The sequence below is a fragment of the Salvelinus alpinus genome, chromosome 4 (genome assembly GCF_045679555.1).
Source record: "Salvelinus alpinus chromosome 4, SLU_Salpinus.1, whole genome shotgun sequence".
Classification (NCBI taxonomy): domain Eukaryota; kingdom Metazoa; phylum Chordata; class Actinopteri; order Salmoniformes; family Salmonidae; genus Salvelinus; species Salvelinus alpinus.
In genome coordinates this window covers 67,759,354-67,786,100 of record NC_092089.1, presented here as the reverse complement: position 1 = coordinate 67,786,100, position 26,747 = coordinate 67,759,354, and the positions used below count along the sequence as shown (strand labels likewise).

General features: G+C 42.9%; 2 protein-coding genes across 7 annotated transcripts; one reads left to right on the top strand and one right to left on the bottom strand.

Moving 5' to 3' along the window:
- On the bottom strand, positions 1 to 18,839 carry LOC139574237 (transmembrane 9 superfamily member 2-like). 2 transcript variants are annotated; one of them, XM_071398628.1, is made up of 18 exons: positions 18,536 to 18,811; positions 13,910 to 13,977; positions 13,724 to 13,817; positions 12,349 to 12,476; positions 11,949 to 12,078; positions 11,548 to 11,675; positions 11,036 to 11,147; positions 10,817 to 10,896; positions 10,098 to 10,203; positions 9,896 to 9,943; positions 9,341 to 9,473; positions 9,039 to 9,158; positions 8,754 to 8,811; positions 8,402 to 8,561; positions 8,029 to 8,180; positions 7,756 to 7,867; positions 7,295 to 7,466; positions 1 to 1,042 (listed from the first exon to the last, which is right to left on the bottom strand). In XM_071398628.1, the coding sequence occupies exons 1-18, from the start codon at positions 18,668 to 18,670 to the stop codon at positions 975 to 977; spliced, it is 2,004 nt and encodes a 667-aa protein (XP_071254729.1). In that variant the 5' UTR covers positions 18,671 to 18,811; the 3' UTR covers positions 1 to 974. The 2 variants fall into 2 exon arrangements, with proteins under 2 accessions (XP_071254729.1, XP_071254730.1); XM_071398629.1 differs by lacking the exon at positions 9,896 to 9,943 and having other exon boundaries at positions 18,536 to 18,839.
- Positions 18,840 to 20,912: 2,073 nt separating this feature from the next.
- On the top strand, positions 20,913 to 26,676 carry LOC139574239 (RNA-binding motif protein, X chromosome-like). Of its 5 annotated transcripts, XR_011674740.1 has the most exons (10): positions 20,929 to 21,051; positions 21,690 to 21,815; positions 22,139 to 22,245; positions 22,343 to 22,496; positions 22,654 to 22,794; positions 22,893 to 23,007; positions 23,130 to 23,261; positions 23,346 to 23,431; positions 25,564 to 25,655; positions 25,794 to 26,676. XR_011674740.1 is itself a non-coding variant. In XM_071398633.1 (9 exons), exons 2-9 carry the CDS (start codon positions 21,707 to 21,709, stop codon positions 24,289 to 24,291), a joined length of 1,158 nt encoding a protein of 385 aa, XP_071254734.1. In that variant the 5' UTR covers positions 20,913 to 21,051; positions 21,690 to 21,706; the 3' UTR covers positions 24,292 to 24,589. The 5 variants fall into 5 exon arrangements, 4 of the variants coding, with proteins under 4 accessions (XP_071254734.1, XP_071254736.1, XP_071254735.1 ...); XM_071398633.1 differs by lacking the exons at positions 25,564 to 25,655; positions 25,794 to 26,676 and adding an exon at positions 23,978 to 24,589 and having other exon boundaries at positions 20,913 to 21,051; XM_071398635.1 differs by lacking the exons at positions 25,564 to 25,655; positions 25,794 to 26,676 and adding an exon at positions 23,978 to 24,589 and having other exon boundaries at positions 22,681 to 22,794.
- Positions 26,677 to 26,747: the final 71 nt, after the last annotated feature.

Below are 26,747 nucleotides of genomic sequence, written 5' to 3'. Positions count from 1 at the left end.
TTTCCAATGAATCAAATGTATTTATTATTTGTAAAAACATTATCACCTTAGGCGATGACTCCACTGCTAAAAAGAAAAAAAACGCAGTAGTTTTATACATATTAGTTACAGTAAGTTACCTAATAAGAAATACTGTAATGCATTTGCGTCAACTACCAACTTGCTTTCTCCTGTGCCATGTGAGATATTACAAACCCCCAAAAATGATATATATATATATATAATGTCGATGAGTCATAAGCGTGGGCTTACATTTCCACTGTTATAGCAAATTAATCTCCCACGTGCTTCATAACCACGGTTGCTATTTATTCTTATTTTCATAAACCAAAATATAGCCATAAAAATAAGAGAACAAATAGATTCTATCATGGCAAGGTAATTTATACAGTAAACTATAATACAGGCCATTAATGGTTAGGATTCTATAGCCCCCATCTTCACCTGTCCAAACAGATAAAACCAACAAACATTCCCCCCCCATTTTTTTTTTTTAAAAGAACAGTTCCATATTAGGTCACATTTTTAAAGTATCAACATTTATATATTCTCATTACAGCGGAGTTGGTGAAAAACAAAACACGTAAATAGACGTTTGGGGTTCTGAGAATATAAAAGCAAAATAAAGTACGTATTTGATTTACATTAGAAACGGAAAATAAAAGCATTTCGGCTCATCCTTCACCACCCACCCCTACGTAGTCGCCCGTTCAATTAGATATTTGGAACTAACCTGGAGGATCACGGTGCAAGTCAAATCAAGCGTCACTTAATCTTAAGCAGACGGTAAAAGCAAAAACAATGACAGCAACATATTAAGTTTCCGAGCTTAAACAAAGGAAGGCCCTCTTCAGGTCTTTTCTGAGATATGTGATGGTTTCAAGTCAGAGTGTATTCAAAGGGCTTCCTTTCCTCATAACGGTCCACTGTAAAAGCACTGCACTGGGAGAGCAGGGAGTCCGGGCCTCCTTCCTTTAGTCCACCTTGACCACACTGTAGATTTTATTTACAAACCAGAAGCAGGCAAAGAAGCCAATGGTACCTGAGAAGAAAGGACAGGGATGAATTTCTAGAGGGGAAAATTGTCTTTAGACACACATTACTGCTGTATACAAATTACACAGTGTACATTACACGCAACATAATACATACATTGCACATTACCCATGTCAGACGCATTGTACACGTCTCGTACAGACACTCATACATACTACATATTTGCACATTGCCCTAGCAAGAAAGGGTCACGTTAGGACACTGAACTTGAAAAAAACAAAAAACATTGAATTTGTAATCTTGCAAGAACCCACATCAGCCTATTGAAACGCCTGGGTAAGGCAGAGAGGTAAGGTGCGTGTGGCATTTGAACGGGATGCGGTTTCATCTACACAGGGATGATTTTAGCAGTGAGACGCAGGCCCCGTGGAGCACGGGGAGGAGGGGACCAGAAACGAATGAATAAAAACACAAAACTAATGAAAGAGGCTCAGGGCGTGGCACTTCAGGAGCATACGCTCCCAAAATAACCCTGGCGTCACATCTTATAGCCGCCCGGCTCGCTATCCCACTCAGCGCCACCAAATTTTCCTCCTTTAAAAGGCTGATCAATTCCGATTGAAAGAGGTGGCTGGAAAAAAAGAAGATGAAGCCACAAGTCTGCCAAGGCAGTAGGCACCAACCAGCATTCCGTTTGGCAGAAAGAAATCAAGAGATAGCTCAGTTTGTTTGAGCTCCTCTCTGGAGAGAAGCCAGTAGATAAAATGTTAATTGGGCAAAATCCCAGGAGATGAAGAATTCGTCAAACTCAAAGCCTGTATCTGACGGCTCAATGGGGGACGTACAAGAAACTCCCGGCTTTAGTTTTGATCAAAGTTTAGAGGAAGTGAAAAGGAAAGAAATAAGAAACGTCTTTTCTTAAAAAGGCAATTAGAAATAGGGCAGATTAGGATTATTCAGATGAAGATCCTGAGTGGCCGGGAGAATGAAGATCTTTTTATTGGATTTATTTTGGGTAGCGATGATCTTCTGCCAGCCCTTTCCAATACTGATTATCCCAGTCTTAAGATAGGGTCTGACACTGCTCCAGCAATACAGGCTACTTATTTGGCCTTAAAATGCCAAGTTTCTATGAGGATGTCATCATAAAACCACAGGCCAACTATGGGAAAAAACGAATGGCTTCAGTAGTAGTTTTGTATCGACTTTCCTTACATGGTGTCCTATGTCACATATGTGTGTGGGTGTGTAAGACAAGGCCAGAATGCGCCAAAGAGCGCTGTTACCATGTCAACCCTTTGTCCATTTCTAACTGTTCCACACCACAGTAAGGACAGAGGGAGGCAGCTCTGTTCATCACAGCATTGTTGTGTGTGGATACGAAGTAAACGCCCACATTGCTCTCAAGGTACACAGCTATATATTTTGAGTGCCAGCGCGGGGAAGTTGCCATAACAGCCGTAGTCAGGGATGCTGGTGCATCTAATAGAAGCCATGGCAACTGGTAAATTGGGCACGGCCCCACATCGATTTTCTAGGAGACGAAAGTCGCAATCTGTAAAACGAATACCTTTAGGATGGTTAACCACAGATCAAGTACTACAAGCAGCAATGCCTAATACGTCTGTTAATTTTTCCACATTTTGTTACAGCCTTATTCTTAAATTTATTAAATTGTTTCTCCCCCCCACCCCCTCCACAATCTACACAAAATACCCCATAATAACAAAGCAAAAACAGGGTTTTTAGAAAATGTTACAAATCTATAAAAAAAAATATGGAAATATCACATTTACATAAGTTGGATGGGCAGTGTCGCTGCACAGAAATTTTCAGGTCTCTCCAGAGATGTTAGATCGGGTTCAAGTCCGGGCTCTGGCTGGGCAACTCAAGGACATTCAGAGACATTCCAGATGGACAACCATCTCTGCAGCACTCCACCAAATCAGGCCTTTATGGTAGAGTGGCCAGACGGAAGCCACTCCTCGATAAAAGGCACATGGGTAGCCCGCTTGGAGTTTGCCAAAAAGGCACCTAAAGGACTCTCAGACCACGAGAAACAAGATTATCTGGTCTGATGAAACCAAGATTGGACTCTATGGCCTGAATGCCAAGCGTCACGTCTGGAGGAAACCTGGCACCATCCCTACGGTGAAGCATGGTGGTGGCAGCATCATGCTGTGGGGATGTTTTTCAGCGGCATGGACTGGGAGACTAGTCAGGATCAAGGGAAAGATGACCGGATTAAAGTACAGAGAGATCGTTAATGAAAACCTGCTTCAGAGCGCTCAGGACCTCAGACTGGGGCGAAGGTTCACATTCCAAAAACCCTAAGCACACAGCCAAGACAATGCAGGAGTGGCTTCGGGACAAGTCACTGAATGTCCTTGAGTGTCCCAGCCAGAGCCCGGACTTGAACCTGATCTAACATCTCTGGAGAGACCTGAAAATAGCTGTGCAGCGACGCTCCCCATCCAACCTGACAGAGCTTGAGAGGATCTGCAGAGAAGAATGGGAGAAACTCCCCAAATACAGATGTGCCAAGCTTGTAGCGTCATACCCAAGACGACGAGGCTGTAATCACTGCCTAAGGTGCTTCAACAGAGTACTGAGTAAAGGGTCTGAATACCTACGTAAATTGGATTTGTTTTTTATTTTTAATACATTTACAAACATTTCTAAAAAACTGTTTTTGCTTTGTCATTATGGGGTATTGTGTGTAGATTGATGAGGGGGAAAAAGTCAAGGGAACTGAATACTTTTCGAATGCACTGTATAATGCATGAGCAGGAACATGGAGAGGTGGCCAGAGAGCAAGGCTGAGTGCTGTTACGCCAACACTCCTCTGACCAGTTTCCCCCCCCACCCCCAATACAGTTGAGTGAGAGGGGTTTACTGTGTAGAACAGTCAGTCTGGCCTTTCTAGACCTGACAGAGGGCAGCCTTGTCATGTCACCTCCTCTCAGCATATGAATGAGCTGCTCAGTGCCAGACTTGGCACAGGAACCAGGAAGAGGCAAAGTCACTAAATATAACCGATTCATAACACTGGTCTGTTTCTCTGCAGTATAAATGACCACATTTATACTACAAGCTAACTGCACACTATTCCTTTAACATTATGATCAAGCATAAAAATTGCCTTTATATAGTCTGTTTCAAGGATCCACTCCAGCATCAACAAAGACATCTTTAAGACGTTGCTGTAAATCGGAGACATCTGCAGTAAAAGTCTACATTTAGCACAGTGTAGCTGTACCATGGCCTCATTTCTATTACAGCATATTGGATGACTGTCATTCATATTCCATTCACCCAGCTCAATGTAACATTGATAGATTTAGGCTACTACATGATACTCAATTTCCCTATACCCATCATGAGGTTGCTACAACCTAGCCTATGAAAAGTTTACAATGTAGGTGCACAGGTCGACAGAATTTTTTTTTGTGATCAAGGTTACAGTGACACAATACCGCCTTGCACACTATTGCCTGCATCTAGCTGATCTAGGGTGTAATCATTAGCCCAACAGTTGCAAACAAGCGTTTCTATTGCACAAATTCAGGTATGTTTATCCCCTTTTCATTCAGTTTACTTCCATTTAATAAATGTTTAACAGAATCGACGGAATTAATACACCCCTGATCACAGTTCACTTTCATAGCAGCCACATACAATTTCATTTGTGCACTGAAATCCACAAATGATAGGAAAATGTGACAGGAGCAGAGCGCGTAGATGCGAGAAGGAATTATACAACGATCAAAGGGATCATGCTGTTTGTATTGGTCACATACACATATTTAGCAGATGTTATTGCGGGTGTAGTGAAATGCTTGTGTTCCTAGCTCCAACAGTGCAGTAGTATTTAACAGTTCACAACAATACACACATCTAGAAGTAAAATAATGGAATTAAGAAATATATAAATTGATACATACTAAAGTGGCCAGTGATTCCAAGTCTACGTATATAGGGCAGCAGCCTCTGAGGTGCAGGGTTAAGTAAACCGGGTGAAAGCCGGCTAGTGATGGCTATTTAACAGTCTGACGGTCTTGAGATAGAGGCTGAAAAACAGCTTCTCGGTCCCAGCTTTGATTTTTGGCCTTCCTGTGACACTGGGTGCTGTAGGTGTCCTGGAGAGCAGGTAGTTTGCCCCCGGTGATGCTTTGCGCAGACCTCACCACCCTCTGGAGAGCCCTGCGGTTGCGGGCGGTGCAGTTGCCGTACCAGGCGGTGATACAGCCCGACAGGATGCTCTCAATTGTGCATCTGTAAAAGTTGGTGAGGGTTTTAGTGGATAGGGGGGTGCTCCCTCTGCTGTTTTCTGAAGTCCACAATCAGCTCCTTTGTTCTGTTGACTTTGAGCGAGAGGTTATTTTCCTGCCACCACTCTCCCAGGGCCCTCACCTCCTCCCTGTAGGCTGTCTCGTCATTATTGGCAATCAGGCCTACTACTGTTGAGTTGTCTGCAAGCTTGATGATTAAGTTTGATGCTTGCGTGGCCACGCTGTCATGGGTGAAAAGGGAGTACAGGAGGGGGCTGAGCATGCACCCTTGTGGGGCCCCTGTGTTGAGGATCAGTGAAGTGGCGGTGTTGTTTCCTACCTTCACCACTTGGGGATGGCCCGTCAGAAAGTCCAGGACCCAGTTGCACAGGGCGAGGTTCAGACCCTGGACCCTGAGCTTAATGATGAGCTTGGAGGGTACTATGGTGTTGAACGCTGAGCTATAGTCAATGAACAGCATTCTTACATAGGTATTCCTCTCGTCCAGATGGGATAGGGCGGAATACAGTGCGATGGCATCGTCTGTGGATCTATTGGGGCCGGTAAGCAAATTGAAGTGGGTCTAGGGTGTCCGGTAAGGTAGAGTTGATATGAGCCTTGACTAGTCTCTCAAAGCACTTCATGATGACAGAAGTGAATGTTACATTTAGTTCCGTTACCTATGCTTTCTTGGGCACAGGAACAATGGTGGACAACACATCAGCTGCCTGACCAGGCAAAAAAAAAAAAAAAAAAAAAATCCAAACCTTCATATCATAACTGTTAGCCTCTACACACAGCCTACATCGTTTTCCCCATATTAGCCAATGTCATAGTCAACATAACTACTAGAGCAGTTACACCAAGGAGCCCCAGTGGCAATAAATTAATAAAACCAAAAGCTTACCTTGACTTGGAAGAGTTCCAGTGTTTGATAGCAATAGCCAGCTAGCTAACATAGATAGCATCCCTATTTGAGTAGACTAAACTAGCTGCATTCATTAGCTAAGTAACTGGAGAAAAAATACAAATATAGCTAGCCCCTCCATTTAAGAAATTAATTTGTTAAACTGTCAACTAAATCACCACATGCTAGCTGTAGCTTATGCTTTCAGTACTAGATTCATTCTCTGTTCCTTTGATTGGGTGGACAACATGTCAGCTCATGCTGAAAGTTTAGTATAGTTCTCTAAAAAGGATCACTTTAATGTCTCACTATTTAAAATGTTTCTGAAATTCACTGAGGATGTTCCCTCCTTCTCCCTCTGAGGCTCCTCCACTGAGCTGAACTGCCAGTAAAACCAGAGGTGTGACACCTGTCACAAGGGGGAGGGGGGGGGGGGGGGGGGGGGGGTTGAACCAACAAAAGTGTCGCAACACTAGTGCATTCCTAGGTTTATGCCGTCACTGGAACAGGATACGAGTTCCTGCATCCTAAGTAAATGTTTACAGGAATGGGCCGAGCTGTTCCTTCTGACATTAACCTACTGGGATTCTTCAGAAACGAACCAATTCCCATTCCCCATGCAGAAACGTAAGATCAATAAAGCTCATATTCAGTTTAGAGTAATTAACACGTTCAGCATATTTATACATTTGACCCTTTCTGTTATACACATGTTTTACAGTGTTCTGTTTGTGACGCCTCTAGATGCAGGTTGATGGTCACTAAACTTGGAGCTGGTTGTTGGATGGACTGTTCTCATCCGTTGATAGTGAATGATGCCAGACTGGAGGTACCGGGACAGAGAACACGCCGATTACTATCGAATTCTGTGAACACACAGATAGCTACTACAGAGGACCCGTCACTGTCATTCATAAAACTGCAAGCAGCAGCACTCTTGACACCGAAGTACTTGGCGTTGAAGGATGGGCAAGTTAATGCCTCTTAACCATAGTCCGTGAACAAACAATAGGACGGGTCTTTGCAAATTACACAAGGTAAATGTTTCATTGAGGTGACGCCAACCTGTTTTAGTATCCCAATCAAAACCTGGCTTGCGCAGTGTTCCCAGTTCACTCACCTGTGAAGAGGAAGAATATGAGCACCATGATAGAGGTGTAGCCGAAGTAGAGGATGGTGCTGGCGGCTCCTACGATCTGCAGCTTGGAGAAGAAGTAGTGGACGGCGTAGACGAACAGGTAGACCGCCGTGAAGCCGCTGGTCAGGAAGGCGCGCCACCACCAGTGATAGTCCTACAGGAAACAGGACGTAGGTTAGGCTACAGACAGTGACAGTCTGACTGTAAACAGTCGAATACATCATCATTACGTAAGTAGTAAGCCAGCAGTCGAAATTAAGTCATTGTGATGTCATTTCCACCCATTTCGCCCACTGGGAAGTCCCAGGAAACTCTACCCTGGAAAATGTTTGCAATGTTATTTCGTAGTACACCACAGTCCACATTTCAGTAACTTAACACCTAAACGTTTCAGTAGACCATTACTCTGAGAGAAAGACCCGTGAACAGTAGTTTCCTCTCACCTCTGCACACAAGTGGAAGTAGCACAGCAGGATGGTGGCCTCAGAGCAGGTGATGAGGAGGATGATGAAGACCAGGAAGAGGAAACCAAACATGTAGTACATCTGGTGAGACCTGGAACAGAAGATTACATTTATTTATTTTTAACTTTATGACATCAATCAGTCAAACAAGACTCCCAGCTAAGCAGGTGAGTTGCTTCAACCAGAAAGACACAGACAGATGGTCGTACAGATGACAGACACACAATTGTATTACTGTTTTTCCCCCCCTACCAGATGCTGTTGAGGATGAAGAAGAGCTGGATGAAGATGCAGCCGAAGGGCAGGATGCCCCCCATGACGATGCCGGGGACAGGCTTGGTGAAGAAGGACTGTTCTGGGATCTGTCTGGGGATCTGGTTGGTTCTCACTGGCTGCTCAATGGCCTGTAAAATGGAGCAAGACAGAGGTGTGATAACTCACCAAGACATGGAAAGTTGTACGAAATACAAAAAAAACTAAAAAACTAAACAAGGGCTGGGTATTAACATGGACAAAATATCATGGTCCGTAGTAATAATCCATCTTAAAGTAGGACTGCTGATCTAGGATCCGTTTTGTAATTGAGATTACATGGACAGGGGAGGGGGTCTGATTTTGGACTCACAGGTTTCTTGAAGCCGAAGTAGGCGCCGACGAAGGTGAGGGGCACGGAGATGCCAAACCACAGAGCTAAGATAGCCACTAGCGTGCCGAAGGGGATGGCAGCCGACGATCCCTCCACCCACAGGATCAAGTTCATCAGGAAGAAGTCTGCAAATACAATCCTGGGGGGAAGCGAGAGAAAGAAAGGAGAGACGTGAAGCTTCTGTACACATCTCCCTGGTACGGAGGAGAGTGTGTCAAATGAATGCAGCTTTGGATGCTACAGTATGAGGCCGTCATTGTAAATAAGAATTTGTTCTTAACTGACTTGCCTAGTTACATTACATTTTTACAAATGAGAACAGCCGACCTACCCTGGACACAACAGTGCTGTCAACAGGACATTGGTCTTCCATTTCTCACCACCGAAAGCTGAGGACACAGGAAAATAAGGGTTCAAATGATAAGCAGGGCATACAGAATAGAGAGAATGTTCAGACAGAACAGAAATACATATCTAACTGAATGGTTGGATGGAATGTCATGGTCCTGAACTGACAATGATCTGGCTTTGCATTTATATCGTACCTTTCTAAACCTCAAATCTCAATTTGTTCATTCACGTGTGGTACGCTGATGTGTGTGTAAACGAGGCTTACTCTTGTAGAGGCGTGACGACACGTATCCTGCAGGGGTCCCGAGCAGAACCCACAGCACCACAGAACAGGTCATCAGAGCCCCTCGGTTAGCTGGAGACAGGAACCCCAAGCAGGCCAGGACTAGAGGAGACAAACCTACATCACTATACAGAATACTCATACTACAGTTATACAAACACTATTACTCAAGTAAAATAAGAGACGGTAATGACTATTACACTAAAGAAAAACTATTCTGAAGACGCTGTAATGCATTGCGAGTTTACATTGCTTATTAAAGTATCTGAGGAAGAGTTACTTACAGAGGGTGATGAAGGTCATGATGAAGATCTGGGTTCCCTGGCCGAGGAACACAGAAAGCAGCATGCCCTTCCTTGGAGGCCGGAACACATCCCCGTGCACCTGCTTCCACCCAGACTCCTCCTGGGCATCCTCCTATTGGGTTAGAGTGAATCACAACCAATCAGAACCAAGAGAACGGTCAAAGTTATGCACATATAAATTGCTTTGTTACGGATCAGCCAAATCACCAAGAGTGAGTCATTAGCCTATCTTCCAGCTTGTCTAACACATGCCAGTGCAGCAAAAAACACATCAAGACACATGACGTTACCACATTAGCCAATGGCTGTAAAATATGGTGTAGACATGAACTCTCAGCTTAGCCGAAAAGCAGACAAACATTGATGGAATCTTTTTTTGTTTTTTTACTCAAATGACTTGGCGGCTGTAAAATGATGGCCTGCACTACACCACATTTTAAAAAGGTTGAAGTTTTATGACGCCTCAAGAGACAGCTCCCAGAAATCACAACACCAATCCCCAGTTTGTGCTCAAATGGCTTTCGATAAGCTTACATAGGATATGGATTTTCCTTGTGGTGATGGAACCTTTATCAAGTCTCCCTGTGAATGTGAAATGTTACAAGGGTTTCATTCTTGTGGGTCGGTAAGAAACAGAACACACATTAACTTTTGGCAGACAAATCCTCTGCTATGTCCGACTCACCCATTCACTCTTGATGGATTCATTTGTGTACAATAGAATAATCTGGTTTACCTGGTCCACCTGGTTATACCTGGCGATGTCCTTGTGCAGAGTCCTCAGCATTATCATAGCCACCATGCCAGACAGGAAGAGCACGATGACCAGAGAGTTCATAATGCTGGAAAGAACACAAGTCATACACCATTAACATGACTAACAGCAGTAGATGAGCACCATATTCTAATCTACTGTATAACAGCACTGGAATGGGAATATTTAACATGACTAAAGTTCCTATCACATTTAGAGCGACCAACACAATGTTTAGCATATTTGGAGTTTCTGTTAGACACGAGTTCCAGTGTTCTGTTTGTGACATTTAAGATGTGGGTTGATGGTCACTAAACTTGATGCTGTATGTTATGGATTAAACTGATATCTATTGATAGTGATTGACGTCAGACTGGAGGTACAAGGACAGAGGACTTACTGATTATTATTGTATTTTGTGAAACACTGATATATTAGCAGCAAACAAAGTCACTACCTTTTGTTTTGACTTCCTACAAGCTTCTCGGGCTGGTGTTTACAGAACATGTGTCTGCCTATTAGGATATAAGGGCTTTCTCAGGGAAGTCCTGTTAGACATTTTCTCTACTGTAAGATTTGGCCGGGGTAGGCCGTCATTGTAAATAAAAATGTGTTCTTAACTGACTTGCCTAATTAAAAATAATAATAATAATAATAATAAAAAGTATCTTATGAGGGCTGTCTTGAGAGACCTAACAGACCTGAACCACTGGATGTTGGTGTGAGGCATTGAGACCAAAATGTAATCCCATCTGGAGGCCCACTTGATGTCATTGTTTTCCTGTGAATGAAGAAAGTATTATTCGTAAAAGAGAATACTTCATGAACTATGCTGAGGACCACACAAATTCAAAAATGGTGTACTTACATGTGCAAAACAAATCAATTTTGTGGTTAATCGTTCTATTGGTCTAACATACCTCGAAGGTGACAGAGTAGGTGTATGTGATCTTCAAGTCACTGTCAAACTCTACAGGAACCTCCATAGGAAGGCCTTCACATGTCGGTTTTTCAGCATCAGCATTTTTGATACTGTCAATCAAACAAATATAAAAATCCACTTATATCTGGGCAAGCGGAAGAATTAAGTACTGCCGCTTATATTTGAATTAAATTCAGAGCATGTCGGTGTGTGTTTGAGGCCGTAGGTTGGAATTCTCCTGAAGAATCTGATATTCTCGTCCGTTTGCCCTACTTTGACACTAGAAAAAAAAAAGTAGGTGTTCCGGCCTCCTCTTGTGAAATGTGGAAATGACACTGATCAACAATCAAATCAAACAAACGTGTGGCAAACAGTTTTAAAATTAATATAGGACAGTGCATATTCATAAACACCCAAGGAAGCGTCGGAGACAATAAGTTCAAGAGCTGCTATTGAAAAATGAATACATCTGCTTACACACACACCTGATTTCCTTTCTGAAGTTCTTACCTCTTGGGCTCCAGTGTGGCAGCCACCAGACGAGCTCCTCTCCACCCCTCCCCCTCCCCATTGTGGTAGGTGATTTTGATGGCCACATGGTTGAAGACGTAAAACGTATTCTTCTTGTTGAACTCCGACTGAAAGTGATAAAGATGCCAGTCAATTACCGCCAGATTCCATAGTGCATACTTATACTAAACACAACCACGTACAAAACAGGTTATCATTAGAGCTATTCAAAAAACAGCATGTCTCAGTCAAGGTCTAAACGTATGATGGTGTTATTATATTACTATAACACAACACAGCCTGGCTTGAACTACAATTGCCATAGCTTCAAATATCTGGCGTTATCAGATTGATATTGGGCAACCATCCTGTATGTGAGACAACGTAACAGTATGGCTCACATTGATGACACAGGCATCTTTAGCCCGGCCATCGGCAGTGACGAGGCAGCCAATGGGGAATCCAGGATTGCAGTATTTCTGGCTGTCTTCCACATCATAGCACCAGGTGACTGGCATGTTGTCAACAATCCTGAACACACACACATTTTGTTAAATCCAATTAAAATACTCTAAATACACTGGGGGGGGGGGAATCACTTGCAGGGTTTTTAGTTTAAACAAATCTGTCTCCTGTTCATCCATCTGTCTAACCAAAGGCTGTGCAAAAACACAGTGTTAACCCGTTGTATAGGATTAGTGTCATGCTAAGAGGCTCTACTATGCTTGCGGGGTAAGTGGAACGGTTTCTGAAAAATTATGTACAATTATCTCAACCTATTCATGAGAAAGATTAGCTCACCAATGGTGCTGGTAGTTCAACTGCATTCCTCTCTTGAGGAAGTCCAGCATGTTCCTATCCTCAGGTTTGCCCTTCACATAGGCTTTGGTGCACAATTCCTGGCATTTCACATCTTTTTTGAATGAGAACTGAGGGAAAATGGAGGAGAGAATTTTTTTTTACTTTATAAGAACTACTGGGTATAACAGGAAGAAGAGGGCAGACAAGATAGCGTGATTAACCGGTCTTTCCAGGAGTGATTTAGCAACACAAAACAATGCAATCCAATACCTGAAAGCTGAGCCCAGAGGACCTTTAGGGTAATTAAAGCCCAGTGGTAGATCAGACTATGAATGAAACCTGCAAGGAAGAGTCGCTGTTTGCAGATGGACCTGCAAACTGCATTGTTAGGGGATCTGAAAAACCACAAATCAATGATGGGAAATATCATTATACTCTTAGGTAAATTGTTTATTTTTAGTGCACTATCAGTAGAAATGTTACAAATAGGGAGGTTCAAGGTCCTCCTATGACATCGCTGTCAAAGTATTATACCATTTTGCCATTTCCTTTTGCAATACATCCTTCGTATTGTAGAAGGAAATAGCAAAATTGTATAATACTGGGAAAGATGGGTTAATCTGTGGACATCGGCACAATGGAGATAAGATTAGAATGAAATGGTTGATTGGCTGCCTGTGGGTGGTATTACAGCAATTGCAGAAAGAGGAAATTAGGAATATATGTGTAGCCTAATTAATTAACTACACGTACCATACATGTGAGCGAAAATAGCTCCAAGTAGCAGTATTGCTGTAAGTATTATTTTAACCACATTTTCTCCCCATTGCTGCAACTCCCCTACGGACTCGGGAGAGGCGAGAGCCATGCGTCCTCCGAAACACAACCCTGCCAAGTCGCACTGCTTCTTGACACACTGCTCGATTAACCCGGAAGCCAGCCGCACCAATGTGACAGAGGAAACGCCGTCCAGCTGGCGACCGAAATCAGCTTGCAGGCACCCGGCCCTCCATGAGGAGCTGCCAGAGCGCGATGGGAAATTAAATCCCGGCCGGCTAAACCCTCCCCTAACCCGGACGACGCTGGGGCAATAGTGCACCGCCTCATGCGTCTCCCAGTCACGGCCGGCTGTGACTGGGAGATCGAACCCAGGTCTGTAGTAGTCGGAATCGAACCCAGGTCTGTAGTGACGCCTCAAGCACAGCGATGCAGTGTTTTAGACCCACTGCGCCACTCGGGAGGTGCTGTTAGTTGACTTCAATCAAGCAGGGATTAGAACTTATTCAAACAATTAATAGAACCCAAAATATTACTGCAATATTTAAAGGTGATCTACTACCCCCCCCAAGGAAGATATATGATGATTGAGTTCCACCTTGTATGGTGACGTCTCAATTCTCTCGCCAAATAGCACCTGGCCCAGGTTCTCAGACGGTCGTCTCTCGTTAACATCTTTGCAGAAGTCAAAGCTGTGAAAAAAAGAGATAACAATGAATGCGCAATGATCCAACAAAAATAAGGTAAAGTAAAGACGTATGTGCCAGTCAGAGCAACTACTTACACATCATATTCATAGGGCAGAACTGATTCTACTGAGTCCAAGCGATTCACAAATAGCTGGATGAGAGTCTGTAAGGAAGGAGAGAGGGTCTGTATATAGGCATGCAACAGTACAATGACAAGGGAAGACATGGATAATTATTGGGTTGTCAGTATTGGTATTGTTCCTAGCCATTTCAATCTGTATCATTACACACACAGGGGCCTAACATTTCTACTTAAAGAAATTACAATATGTTTTCCAAACATTATTCTAGCTACAAACTCTGCTAGTTAGCTATAGAGTAACTTACTTACAACCAGGCACGGATTACCAATCTGAACAGACTTGTTCGTCAACCTTATGAAAAGATAAGCATTGCATGACTCATGTTTTTCTAGCTAGCTAGCCAGCCACTGAGCAGCCAGCCGTGGGGCATAAGCTGCTAGCTAACGAGTTAATGATCTTGGCAAACTAAAAATCAAGTCTAGTTCTCTAACTAGTGAACAATAATTGGGACATAGTCAAATATCATATAGCCCACTTCAAATAATGAAATCAAAGTATTGTAATGACCTGACTAGATCATAAATGAACAATTGTCCAGACAGAGGCTTGAGTTTGCGAATTGACGGTTTATTAAACCAACTTTACACAGGCTACTGTTTGGGCCGTAGCACACGCCAAATAGATGACAGATAACCCACAAGCCAATCGTGACCTTCTCTTGTGAAGCCCAGACGTAAGAGAGAGAGAACAAAGGCTGAACCTGGTCTTAACTTCCAATGCTCCACCCCCCTGCCCAACCCCCCTCCACGCCACTCCGCCAACCACCAGGATGCCCGGCATCAGAACATTCCAGGCATTCCCGTGATTGGCAGATAGCAGGTTGATTGACATGTCGGACCCCGCGAACACCGGGTACTGGTCAGTACAACACAACCACCTCCTAGCCTAACACATAACACACAGCTGTCTGTGCGGGTAGCTACAGTATATTGGTCGTGTACACAGATGTTATTGCAGGTGAAGTGAAACGCTTGTGTTTAGTTCCAACGGGGCAGTAATACCAATTCATAAAAACAACAAAATGTCAGAACGAGCAACGCCAGGGACCGGAATATATATACAGTGGGGAGAACAAGTATTTGATACACTGCCGATTTTGCAGGTTTTCCTACTTACAAAGCATGTAGAGGTCTGTAATTTTTTTCATAGTTACACTTCAACTGTGAGAGACGGAATCTAAAACAAAAATCCAGAAAATCACATTGTATGATTTTTAAGTAATTAATTTGCATTTTATTGCATGACATAAGTATTTGATCACCTACCAACCAGTAAGAATTTCAGCTCTCACAGACCTGTTCGTTTTTCTTTAAGAAGCCCTCCTGTTCTCCACTCATTACCTGTATTAACTGCACCCGTTTGAACTCGTTACCTGTATAAAAAGACACCTGTCCACACACTCAATCAAACAGACTCCAACTCTCCACAATGGCCAAGACCAGAGAGCTGTGTAAGGACATCAGGGATAAAATTGTAGACCTGCACAAGGCTGGGATGGGCTACAGGACAATAGGCAAGCATCTTGGTGAGAAGACAACAACTGTTGGCGCAATTATTAGAAAATAGAAGAAGTTCAAGATGACGGTCAATCACCCTCAGTCTGGGGCTCCATGCAAGATCTCACCTCGTGGGGCATCAATGATCATGAGGAAGGTGAGGGATCAGCCCAGAACTACACGGCAGGACCTGGTCAATGACCTGAAGAGAACTGGGGCCACAGTCTCAAAGAAAACCATTAGTAACACACTACGCCGTCATGGATTAAAATCCTGCAGCGCACACAAGGTCCCCCTGCTCAAGCAGGCGCATGTCCAGGCCCGTCTGAAGTTTGCCAATGACCATCTGGATGATCCAGAGGAGGAATGGGAGAAGGTCATGTTGTCTGATGAGACAAAAATAGAGCTTTTTGATCTAAACTCCACTCGCCGTGTTTGGAGGAAGAAGAAGGATGAGTACAAAGAGTCAGGCCCTACACCCAAACAAGGGCACTGCGTTCATCCACCTCTGGCCTGCTCGCCTCCCTACCTCTGAGGAAGTACAGTTCCCGCTCAGCCCAGTCAAAACTGTTCGCTGCTCTGGCACCCCAATGGTGGAACAAACTCCCTCACGACGCCAGGTCAGCGGAGTCAATCACCACCTTCCGGAGACACCTGAAACCCCACCTCTTTAAGGAATACCTAGGATAGGATAAAGTAATCCTTCTAACCCCCCCCCCCCCTTAAAAGAGTTAGATGCACTATTGTAAAGTGGTTATTCCACTGGATATCATAAGGTGAATGCACCAATTTGTAAGTCGCTCTGGATAAGAGCGTCTGCTAAATGACTTAAATGTAAATGTAAATGTACAACCCAAAGAACACCATCCCAACCGTGAAGCATGGAGGTGGAAACATCATTCTTTGGGGATGCTTTTCTGCAAAGGGGACAGGACGACTGCACCGTATTGAGGGGAGGATGGATGGGGCCATGTATCGCGAGATCTTGGCCAACAACCTCCTTCCCTCAGTAAGAGCATTGAAGATGGGTCGTGGCTGGGTCTTCCAGCATGACAACGGCCCGAAACACACAGCCAGGGCAACTAAGGAGTGGCTCCGTAAGAACCATCTCAAGGTCCGGCAGTGGCCTAGTCAGTCTCCAGACCTGAACCCAATAGAAAATCTTTGGAGGGAGCTGAAAGTCCGTATTGCCCAGCGACAGCCCCGAAACCTGAAGGATCTGGAGAAGGTCTGTATGGAGGAGTGGGCCAAAATCCCTGCTGCAGTGTGTGCAAACCTGGTCAAGAACTACAGGAAACGTATGATCTCTGTAATTGCAAACAAAGGTTTCTGTACCAAATATTAAGTTCTGCTTTTCTGATGTATCAAATACTTATGTCATGCAAATTAATTACTTAAAAATCATACAATGTGATTTTCTGGATTTTTGTTTTAGATTCCGTCTCTCACAGTTGAAGTGTACCTATGAAAAAAATTACAGACCTCTACATGCTTTGTAAGTAGGAAAACCTGCAAAAATCGGCAGTGTATCAAATACTTGTTGTCCCGACTATATATATATATATGTGTGTGTGTGTGTGTGTGTGTGTGTGTGTGTGTGTGTGTGTGTGTGTGTGTGTGTGTGTGTGTGTGTGTGTGTGTGTGTGTGTGTGTGTGTGTATACACATACAGTACATACTGTGGTGTGTAAAGATATATGAATAGAAAAGGCGTGTACAGCAGTAGTTATATAGGATGAGCCATGACTAGAATACAGTATATACATATAAAGTGGTTAAACCGGCATGTAAAAACTATTAAAGTGACCAGTGTTATTACTATGTACATAGGGCAGCAGGGTAGAGTATCGGGTGTTAGCCGGCTATAAAGGTGACTGAAGTTCAGGGCAGGCTACTGGGCAGAGGCCGGCTAGTGGTGACTGTCTGATGGCCTGGAGATTGAAGCTGTTTCTCAGTCTCTCTGTCCCAGCTTTGATGCAACTGTACTGTCTCCTAGATGGCAGCGGGATGAACAGGCCGTGGCTCGGGTGGCTGAGGTCCTTGATGATCTTCTTGACCTTCCTGTGACACTGGGTGCTGTAGATGTCCTAAAGGGCAGGCAGTGTGCCCCCGGTGATGTGTGACCGCACCACCCTCTGGAGAGCCCTGTAGTTGTGGGCGGTGCAATTGCCATGCCAGGCGGTGATACAGTCCAACAGGATGCCCTCAATGGTGCATCTGTAGAAGTTCATGAGGGTCTTAAGGGCCAAGCCATATTTCTTCAGCCTTCTGAGGTTGAAGAGGAGCTGTTGCACCTTCACCACGCTGTCTGTGTGAAGGGAACATTTCAGGTTGTAAGTGATGTGCACGCTGAGGAACTTGAGGCGTTTGACCCTCTCCATGGGGGCGTGCTCTCTTTGTGGATGGGGGCGTGCTCTCTTTGCTGTCTACTGTAGTCCACTATCAGCACCTTCATTTGGTTGATGTTTAGGGAGAGGTTATTTTCCTGGCACCACTCCAGTGTTGGCAATCAGGCCTAGCACTGTGTCATAAGCAAACTTGATGATCGAGTTGGCGACTTGCGTGGCCACGCAGTCATGGGTGCACAGGGAGTACGGAAGGGGGGTGAGCACGTACCCCCCCTTGTTACGTTAACGTTTTGATAGTTTAGCTTATGACCGGTAATAATAATAGCTGAGAACGCCACATCTGTGTGGCGATGCGTTTTGGCCGAGTGTACCTCCGACTAACTTACATCGAGACGGTAAACATGTCAATTATTTAATGCATACCTTGTTGTACCTAACTATGTTTGTCCTGTGCAAATGCGTTATTTTTTGGGCTGCTGCAATCCGTAGTATTTCCAACTCATCACCACTTAACTCCATTGTATCGTGGAGTTGAATTCTCAGCTAACGTTAGTTACAATAATAACTTACTCCTGGTGTCACTTGACTAGTTAGCATGTAGCTAACGTTAGCAACTAACTAACCACCTAGCTAGCTAGCCCAGTAGGAAGGAGATAAAGTACAAATGGAACATTTATAAACTTCAATCTGAAAACATTAATATTTCAAAGAAAACCACCATCCGTGTTAATTTACCTGACAATCATCACCTCCTTTATCGTCTTCACAAAAGCTCACTGGGGCTAAACCCGGAAGGTAGAATCCTGAACAAGTACTGAAGGCAACTAACGTGAACACAAGTACAAAATCCATGTCTATCCGCGTCTTCATTGTCCCGGTTTTGTTGCAAACTTAAATTCACCTGATGTGTAGTTTCGTTTTTAATTCTGCAAGGAGAAGTGACGTTAGCTAGCCAACTTGTCAGCCACTACGAAGACGGCCAGTTGAGTTTAGATAGCTAGCTAGTTAGCGTCCAACACGTCGTTTGTGTGATTGTCGTGAGGAAGAGGGAGGGGCGATACGTTTGATTGGTCGTTTTTCAGACTCTTCTTCTTTGGTTTTATTGGCGAACTACACGCAAAACGTGTATTATCGTCTCCAACTGGACGGCGGTGAAGAAAGAAATCACTAGAAAAGTTAATTCCACTACAGGGTGGGTGGGACCTGAGAGGGTGGGACCGCACTATTCATTAATCCATGTAGCGCCTCAGATGTTACATCTTCTAATCATAGAAATACCTCAGCTGCAGAAACAATGATGTCAATCTTTCTTGACATATTTTACATTTTGCGCTGTGCTGTTTACCATCATTGCTGTAAAAGCAACACAGTCCACTTTCTTCACATGTAACATGCCTGGATCCTGCTGATGACACTCAGGCCTCAGTGCATGTTCTTCCAGACTCTTGTCTTCTCTGTTATTTTATACATCATTGGTCTTCTCGGTAACATCATGTAATTTGAAATTTAGCAAACTACCTAAATTCTTCTTCTTCCATGCTTTCAATGTTCTATATTTGTATGTCTTATTTAGAAAGTATGCTGAATATCCCATTAGATTGGGAAAACATGACATGCACATAAAAAAACAGCAGGCCGTGGTTGTTTCTGGATCCTTACTATCTGGGGTCCTTGGGACGGCACTACCACATTGAAGTTGACATTTAAAATTGTTATCGTTAGGAAAAGGGCTAGGAGGTTATCGAAAATGCTATCCTAACCTGCTACGAAAATCACTTCTGGTCTGAACTGTATCGAAGTGGCGTGAAGTTAAGGCAATTCCACAAATTATAGATGGATGTCAATTCTCAGATAAAATGCAATAGCAATTTCTTAAGAACTACTCTTACTTCTGAGTGTTTCTCTTCAACTTTGAAACGGAAATATATATGACAAGATTTCACTAGGATTTATATAGTCATAATAACAACCAGATACCTTTCTTTTCGTGTATCACCTAAAGCTAAATCAATTCTGTTCATCTCAAAACATTGAATGACATTTACCCATGTAATGATTTCTTAAGACACATATTTAACCTTGACCACTGTCTTTTTTGTAACTCTGCTATTCTACATTGTCGTCATTTAGCAGACACTCTTATCCAGAGTGACTTGCAGTAGTGAGCGCATACATGTCATACTTATTTCTTCTTCTCTGTAGTAGACCCCCTTGGGACTTAAACCCACAATTCTGGCATTGCAAGCGACATGCATGCACCAACTGAGCCACACGAAAAACATCAGAACATGTTTTCTTCACATGTCAACTCACTAAAACCTGTTGGGATGCATTTCAATATGGTTTACATATAATAATCTTATTAAACCCACTTTAATTTATAACAATGCCAGATTTGGTTTCCTAATGTAGGATAGAAATGTTGCATTTATTTACAATAATTGTATTATTATGGAAACATATTTCAAACACAAATGTTGTTTCTTAAAATCTACCCCTCATTTTGTAGTATTTTTGAATGAGGTTACATTGTACATGAAGTCTTTGAATTTAGTTAATTCTAAACAAGCCCTATGTTTTTATAATAACTTTTGTACTCCGATGCTACTCCACGGCAAGCGGTACCAGAGTGCCAAGTCGAGGACCAAAAGACTTCTTAACAGCTCTAACCCCAAGCCATAAGACTCCTGAGCAGCTAATCAAAGGGCTACCCAGACCCCTCTTTTACGCTGCTGCTACTCTCTGTTTATAATCTACGCATAGTCACTTTAACTCTACCTACATGTACATAATTACCTCACTTACCTCAACTAACCGGTGCCCCCGCACATTGACTCTATAGCGGTTTTTCTTAAACGTATTAAAGCATTGTTGGTAAGGGCTTAAGTAAACATTTCACTGTAAGGTCTGTAAGGCCATCTGTTCTATTCGGCGCATGTGACAAATACAAATTAATTTGATCCCTGGTTAGAAAACGTTGTCTTTGTTTTGTTTACTTCTTTGTTTAATTTTATGTTATATTATTTATTCGTGATTTTTCTAGTTGCTCGGTCTGTTAATTAGAGCAAGTGTTTTTTTGTATATAAAAGGTGGCAATTTGATTGTGAAAATGTTTGAATAAATTTAATAAATAAATAAAAAGGTTGGCAACTACTTCCGGATGCGTGATACCACGTGATCGGTATACGTTTACCTTCGTCGTTTCGTATTTTCCTGGAGGAGGCTTCGAGCGTGTCGTGAAATTTTAAAAGGTAGGTGTTAGACACTGCTCACATTTGTGCACAATGGCTTGTCTGTTTTGCAGATATTAAAGAGCCAACGCACTTTAATGTTTTATAAAAATCCGTTCAACGATACATTTATGCACGCACGTTTGTTTTATCGACCAACAGCTAGCCAACCAGTCGCCATTTTGAGCTTTGTTGAATGAATCCACAGTTTCGTCTTTTTTTATTTTATTGTTAATTTACTAATAATGCACTTGAACTGACAATGCCCCCACTTGGTTATTTTATTGTAAACTAACTAGCTAGTTTGTAACGTAGCTTCCAAACAAGTAAGCCATCTTAACTGGAAGGAGTAGCCACAAATGTTTGGAAATGCTAGTTAGCTTGTCATTCATTCCCCCTTTGACGCCATTTTGTGCTGTTAAAACGCACCATTCTAGTGTACAATGCCGTTGTTGGTAAACGTGGCTTACTTCCAACAGTTAGCCACCGCGTATATTTGAATTTAATATAATGTTAGCCAAGATGGCTACCTGCATGTTTCGAAACCGAGGTCAGGACAAGTTGTTTTCTCAAATATGCCCTAGTCCAAACATGCTAATTTGTTTCACAAACGTTGATCTGGTGTCTCCATGGAATAATGACTATTCTCTTATTAATAGCTTAAACCGACCCAAATATGGCAGAGGCTGACCGACCAGGGAAGCTCTTCATCGGTGGCCTGGACACTGAAACCAACGAGAAGGCCCTTGAGAAGTATTTCAGCAAATATGGCAGAATAGTAGAAGGTAAAAATAAATGCATTGGATAACTAAATCATTCTAAATGGATTGCCCAAGCATGGCTAATACTTATGTATGAGGACAGATTCAGTAGTACCAAGTTGAAATGTCTTGATTCCTTTGATGGATAAACTGTTATGATTAAGTAAAGTGTGAAAAAGTAAATTAATAACCAAATGGTTTTGATGAACAATAGGTTCGGAAAAACGCACAATACCTATAAAAAAAACGCACAATACCTAAAAAGTTCTGAGTATCAGTTCAGATTAATATTTTGTAACCTAGTACAGTTCCTGTGTGAGCACTAAGTAGATATTTTTCCTTTCCAGTTCTGTTGATGAAAGACCGTGAAACGAACAAATCAAGAGGTTTTGCTTTTGTGACCTTTGAGAGTCCGGCAGATGCAAAGGATGCTGCGCGTGAAATGAATGGGAAGGTAAACGGTTGTGCACTGTTTTTTTCTTCAAACGACCCCAACTTATGTAGATTGTATACATTTGTAATATTAACGTTATAATCTATTTACTCCTCAGTCACTTGATGGTAAGCCAATTAAGGTTGAACAAGCAACAAAACCTCAGTTTGAGTCAGCAGGCAGACGCGGCCCACCCCCCATGCGTGGCCGCGGTCCCCCTAGAGGTCCTAGAGGATCTAGAGGAGCACCAATGAGGGGTCCACCATCCAGAGGTACCTTTACAGAAGTACTCACAGGGGTTGTGGTGTTGGGCATTTATGCAAAGTCTTATTGTAAAACCATCTAAATAAGTATGTAGGCTATGAAACTGGATTTGTTTTGTGAGTTCTGAGCTTGCCATTAATATTTGCATTTCTTGTCTGCCGAAAGACTACTATGATAACGTAGGGATTGTAGAACCCTTTTTCAAAGGGATTTCGTCCAGAGGCCCCCCACCACTGAAAAGGGGTCCTCCGATTCGTAATGGAGGCCCCCCACCCAAGAGACATGCTCCTTCTCCGATGGGCAGACGTAAGTGTGAGGACCTCTCGACTTTATCACTGAGGACTGACTAAGCATGTAGTGCCACAAAGACTTATGATGATTACATGGGATCTTGTTTTCTTTAGCTTCCATGTCTAGGGACAGGGACCCCTATGGCCCACCCCCTCCCCGCAGAGACTCAATGTCCAGAAGGGATGATTACCCATCACCAAGAGATGAATATTACAGCACAAAGGACAGGTGGGTGTTCCCGTGCAACAAATCTCTCACTACCCATTTGTGGTTGGTTACACATTCTGAATGAAACTTTAGAAATGTCACATTGCTTGTTTACACATGTGACATGTTTTCCCATTTGGCAGCTATTCTAGCCGGGAATATGTGAGTTCCAGGGATACAAGGGACTACGCACCAACACCACGGGACTATCCGCCAAGGGATTATCCCCAATCCAGTTCCCGCGATGAATATGGGTCAATGTCAAGGGGCTACAGGTATGGTTGACTTGTGAATCTAAAGATTGTGTAGGTTTCCGTTGGCATCAATGTGAAGTAATGTTACACCATTTCTTTCACCAGTGATGGTTATGGTGGAGGCCGGGAACCCAAAAGCTATATGGAGCGCCCTAGTGCAGCCTCTTATCGAGAGCCCTACGATGGTTACGGTAAGATTGACCACTTAAGTGTAATGGCATCAAGTTGCTCTAGTCTCGCAACCTGCTCAATGTGGCCCTGGGATTTGGTGACCGTATATGCATCACGAGTCGGTGGAAACGCCCAACAAAGCTTCTTGACCAATCGTTGTTCGTTCGACAGTGTCACAAAGGAATCATGCACATAAGTCTGTTTTTGGGGGGTAAAACGACCCTCACAAAACCATCAAGACCTCACTGAAAAACACGTGTGACCAATGTGCAACTCGAACAACTGGAATTCTAAAAGGAAAAAAAACAGCTACTCAACAAAACATGGCATGCCGAAAGGGGTTTCATTGCGTATTTTATGTTCTGCCAAGCTTGGATAAATAATCTGCCAAAGCACCTAAATGTTCAGTGTACCTTTTTGTTCAGATCCCTAGCGTATTGGAGATTTAAACGTGTAGTTGCTATTGATTGTCATTAAGAAATACTCACGGAAAAGATTGGCTCATAACAATTCAGCAAAGTGTGTGAAGTGCAACTTGCCAATTACCTGACCCATTGACCCTGCAGGTAACTCACGCAGCGCCCCACCCTCAAGGGGCCCCCAACCATCCTACAATGGCAGTGGCGGAAGCAGTCGCTATGACGACTATGGAAGCAGTTCCCGGGATGGCTATGGCAGTCGTGAAAGTTACCCCAGCAGTCGGAGTGAACCATACCCTCCTAGCCGTGGTGAGCGAATGGGCAAGCAGGAGCGGGGGCCAGCACCTCCAATCGAGAGAGGCTACCCCCGTGAAGCGTACAGTGGCTCAAGTCGCGGGGCACCCCGTGGTGGCCGCGGCGGCAGCAGAGTCGATAGAGGAATTGCCCGCAGCAGATACTGAGATAAATATGACATCAGAGCGATCGTTACACAACGCCTGCTCATTCACTACTTGTATAGTGAGGGGGGAAAAAACTAGGATGTCAAATTCCGTGGACAAGCTTAGGTTTTTAGCTGTTTATCCTCAGCCTGTCAATTTCTTTTTGTTTTAAGTGTTAAAATTACTTGTTTTATATTTCCCCGGCCCATGTGATACCATTGCCAAGTGATGAGTGTTTAGTTTTTGTACATTTAGTGCTGTTATGTCCTGCTATAGTCTTGGATATGGCTTTCATACACTAATAAAGTTTTTAACCAAAGACCTTTCGCAACGCTAATGGATGTTCAGAAACTGACATGAATGTACACCCATATCTCAGCGCACATCTACAAGTTCTGTCCACTAGAGATCAGTTGAGATGCAGTTAACTGTGAAGCTTGTAGATAACACTTAACAGTCCTGTACTTTTAGTCAACCAACCGGTTGTCTGAGAACAAAGCAAATGTCACTTTCCAAACTCTTCATCGGTGTAGTTTTCTCTGTGGATATGGATCCTTCACCATAGAGCCAAACAATGGTGGCTTGCAACGACCTAACCAAAGAAAGACCCCAACAACCAAACGCAAGAGTCTTTTCAACACGACTGATAGTGTCAACAGCTGGTAAGCAAAGCAAACCTTTTTGTTTCTCGTCTGTGAAATTAATTTCATACCCGTAAATTGGTCTTCTCAAATAGTTGGTGTGCGAGCCACTGGGTGCACCAGGAAGTGAAATGAAACAATGGCGTTCAATTTAAATTGTCATATTTCGTCAACCAAATTGATATCAGCAACTTAAGGAGTTATATTTCGCTTGATAAAAGATGACTTTGCCACTAAACCTAGGTTAAGGGTCAACAGGTAACTTGTCAACAATGTGCAGAATCACGAGGAGATCACCTTTGCCGGAGACCTTTTTTTCCCTTCAACTTAAAAGTATGGTAAATTAGTTTATTTTACTAGGTGCAATATTCCTAAGGTATCTTTGTTTTTGTGTACCATGGATTTAATTTTCTATTTTTAGTAAGTGGTGTAGTCAAAGCTCATCTTGTCACAAGCATGCCGACTCACAAATGGAGACAACTCGGAAGACCAGCCATGTCCTAACAACAAAACTGGAAAGTGAATGGGAGCGAGAAAATCAAATCGGACCATTGACTTATTTTCAAGGGAAACTGGCGGGTTGGGTTATCAACTTTCTGTAATACAAAATCAAAGAAATGGCAGGACATTAATTTATATTTTCTTGTTTCAGGATGAGCTCTAAAAGAGCAGTCTTCTGGAACTATTGCTGATTCAAGCTTTCCTGTTGGTTGATGTTGGACCATCGCACAGAGAACCGAACAGGTATGTCCAGCACCAATTCAGTGATCAAAAGAACACTGTTTTAATAACTCTTAAACACATTTGAAGAACACCTGTGGACGGCTACATGCCCCATGTTAACTTTGTGATAGACTATGCATCTTTTCTTTGCTGTTTCAGGTACCTGTGCTGGCACCGCTCCCAATTACAACTAAGAGTGGCAGGCGCCTGCATGGAAACATCCAACATTGAACACAAACCAGGCAGAGAAATGAGACTCAAAAGGAAGGTCATTCCAATGCCTGGTTTCAAAAATAAAAACATTTGGAACAGCGAAAGTTAGGAATTACACCGTTCCCAAAAGCACAATAACCATTCATTGCTGGAGTTATGCAACTTCATTAAGATGGTACACTAGAATTGGAATTCAGATTCTGTTTGGTTTGCTGAGCCACATTTGTGATAGGCATCTCTTACAGAAATCTAGATTATGGAATGTTTCTTTGCCGGATATGGTAGAGCTCATCAGATAACGATTTTCTGTTTCCTGATGTTATTGCAGTGGAATTGGAATTACACGCACACATCCATAGCTCAGAATTCTCCAGTGTCTCCCAGGTGTGTACAGGAGAACAGTTATTACAAAGAATCGAAAGACCCATTAACCCCTGTGTGTGTTTGTTATTCACCCAATGTCTGATGGACCCACAACATTATTGGGTTAAAACAATACCGCCATAACAATATACTTAGATGTTGACTTATCAATTACAAGCAATATAGACAGCATACATGGTTAATAATTGACATTTACCTCTGCTAGATCACATTTATCAATATAACCGCTATTTGTTTTCTAATGTGTTTTTTTTCTCAAACCAAAAATCTATAATCAAGACATTGGTGGAATAAATCATGTTTATCTAGAACAAATATCAATGATTGGTTTTTATCACTATTGATGTTTATTGCTTTGAACTGGACAAATTGTATTTTATGGAAACAATAAATGAGCCCCACTGAACATAATTAAAGCTGGTCTACACACCGAGGGATCATTTTACTGTGTGTTGGAAATGTATTTCTTGCACTAGGAGCATGTGTACTGTGTCTTCCTGTCCTTGTGTCCACACA

Bases quoted from the DNA above. Each gene is read 5' to 3' on its own strand.
- LOC139574237 (XM_071398628.1), bottom strand. From the start codon at position 18,670: ATGAAGACGCGGATAGACATGGATTTTGTACTTGTGTTCACGTTAGTT. The intron at 8,181-8,401 runs GTGAGTCCAAAA...TCCATTTTACAG, and splicing joins ACTTCGGCTTCAAGAAACCT to GCCATTGAGCAGCCAGTGAG. The intron at 7,467-7,755 runs GTGAGAGGAAAC...TGTTTCCTGTAG, and splicing joins ACTTCCACTTGTGTGCAGAG to GACTATCACTGGTGGTGGCG.
- LOC139574239 (XM_071398632.1), top strand. From the start codon at position 21,707: ATGGCAGAGGCTGACCGACCAGGGAAGCTCTTCATCGGTGGCCTGGAC. The intron at 21,816-22,138 runs GTAAAAATAAAT...TTTCCTTTCCAG, and splicing joins ATATGGCAGAATAGTAGAAG to TTCTGTTGATGAAAGACCGT. The intron at 22,246-22,342 runs GTAAACGGTTGT...TTTACTCCTCAG, and splicing joins CGCGTGAAATGAATGGGAAG to TCACTTGATGGTAAGCCAAT.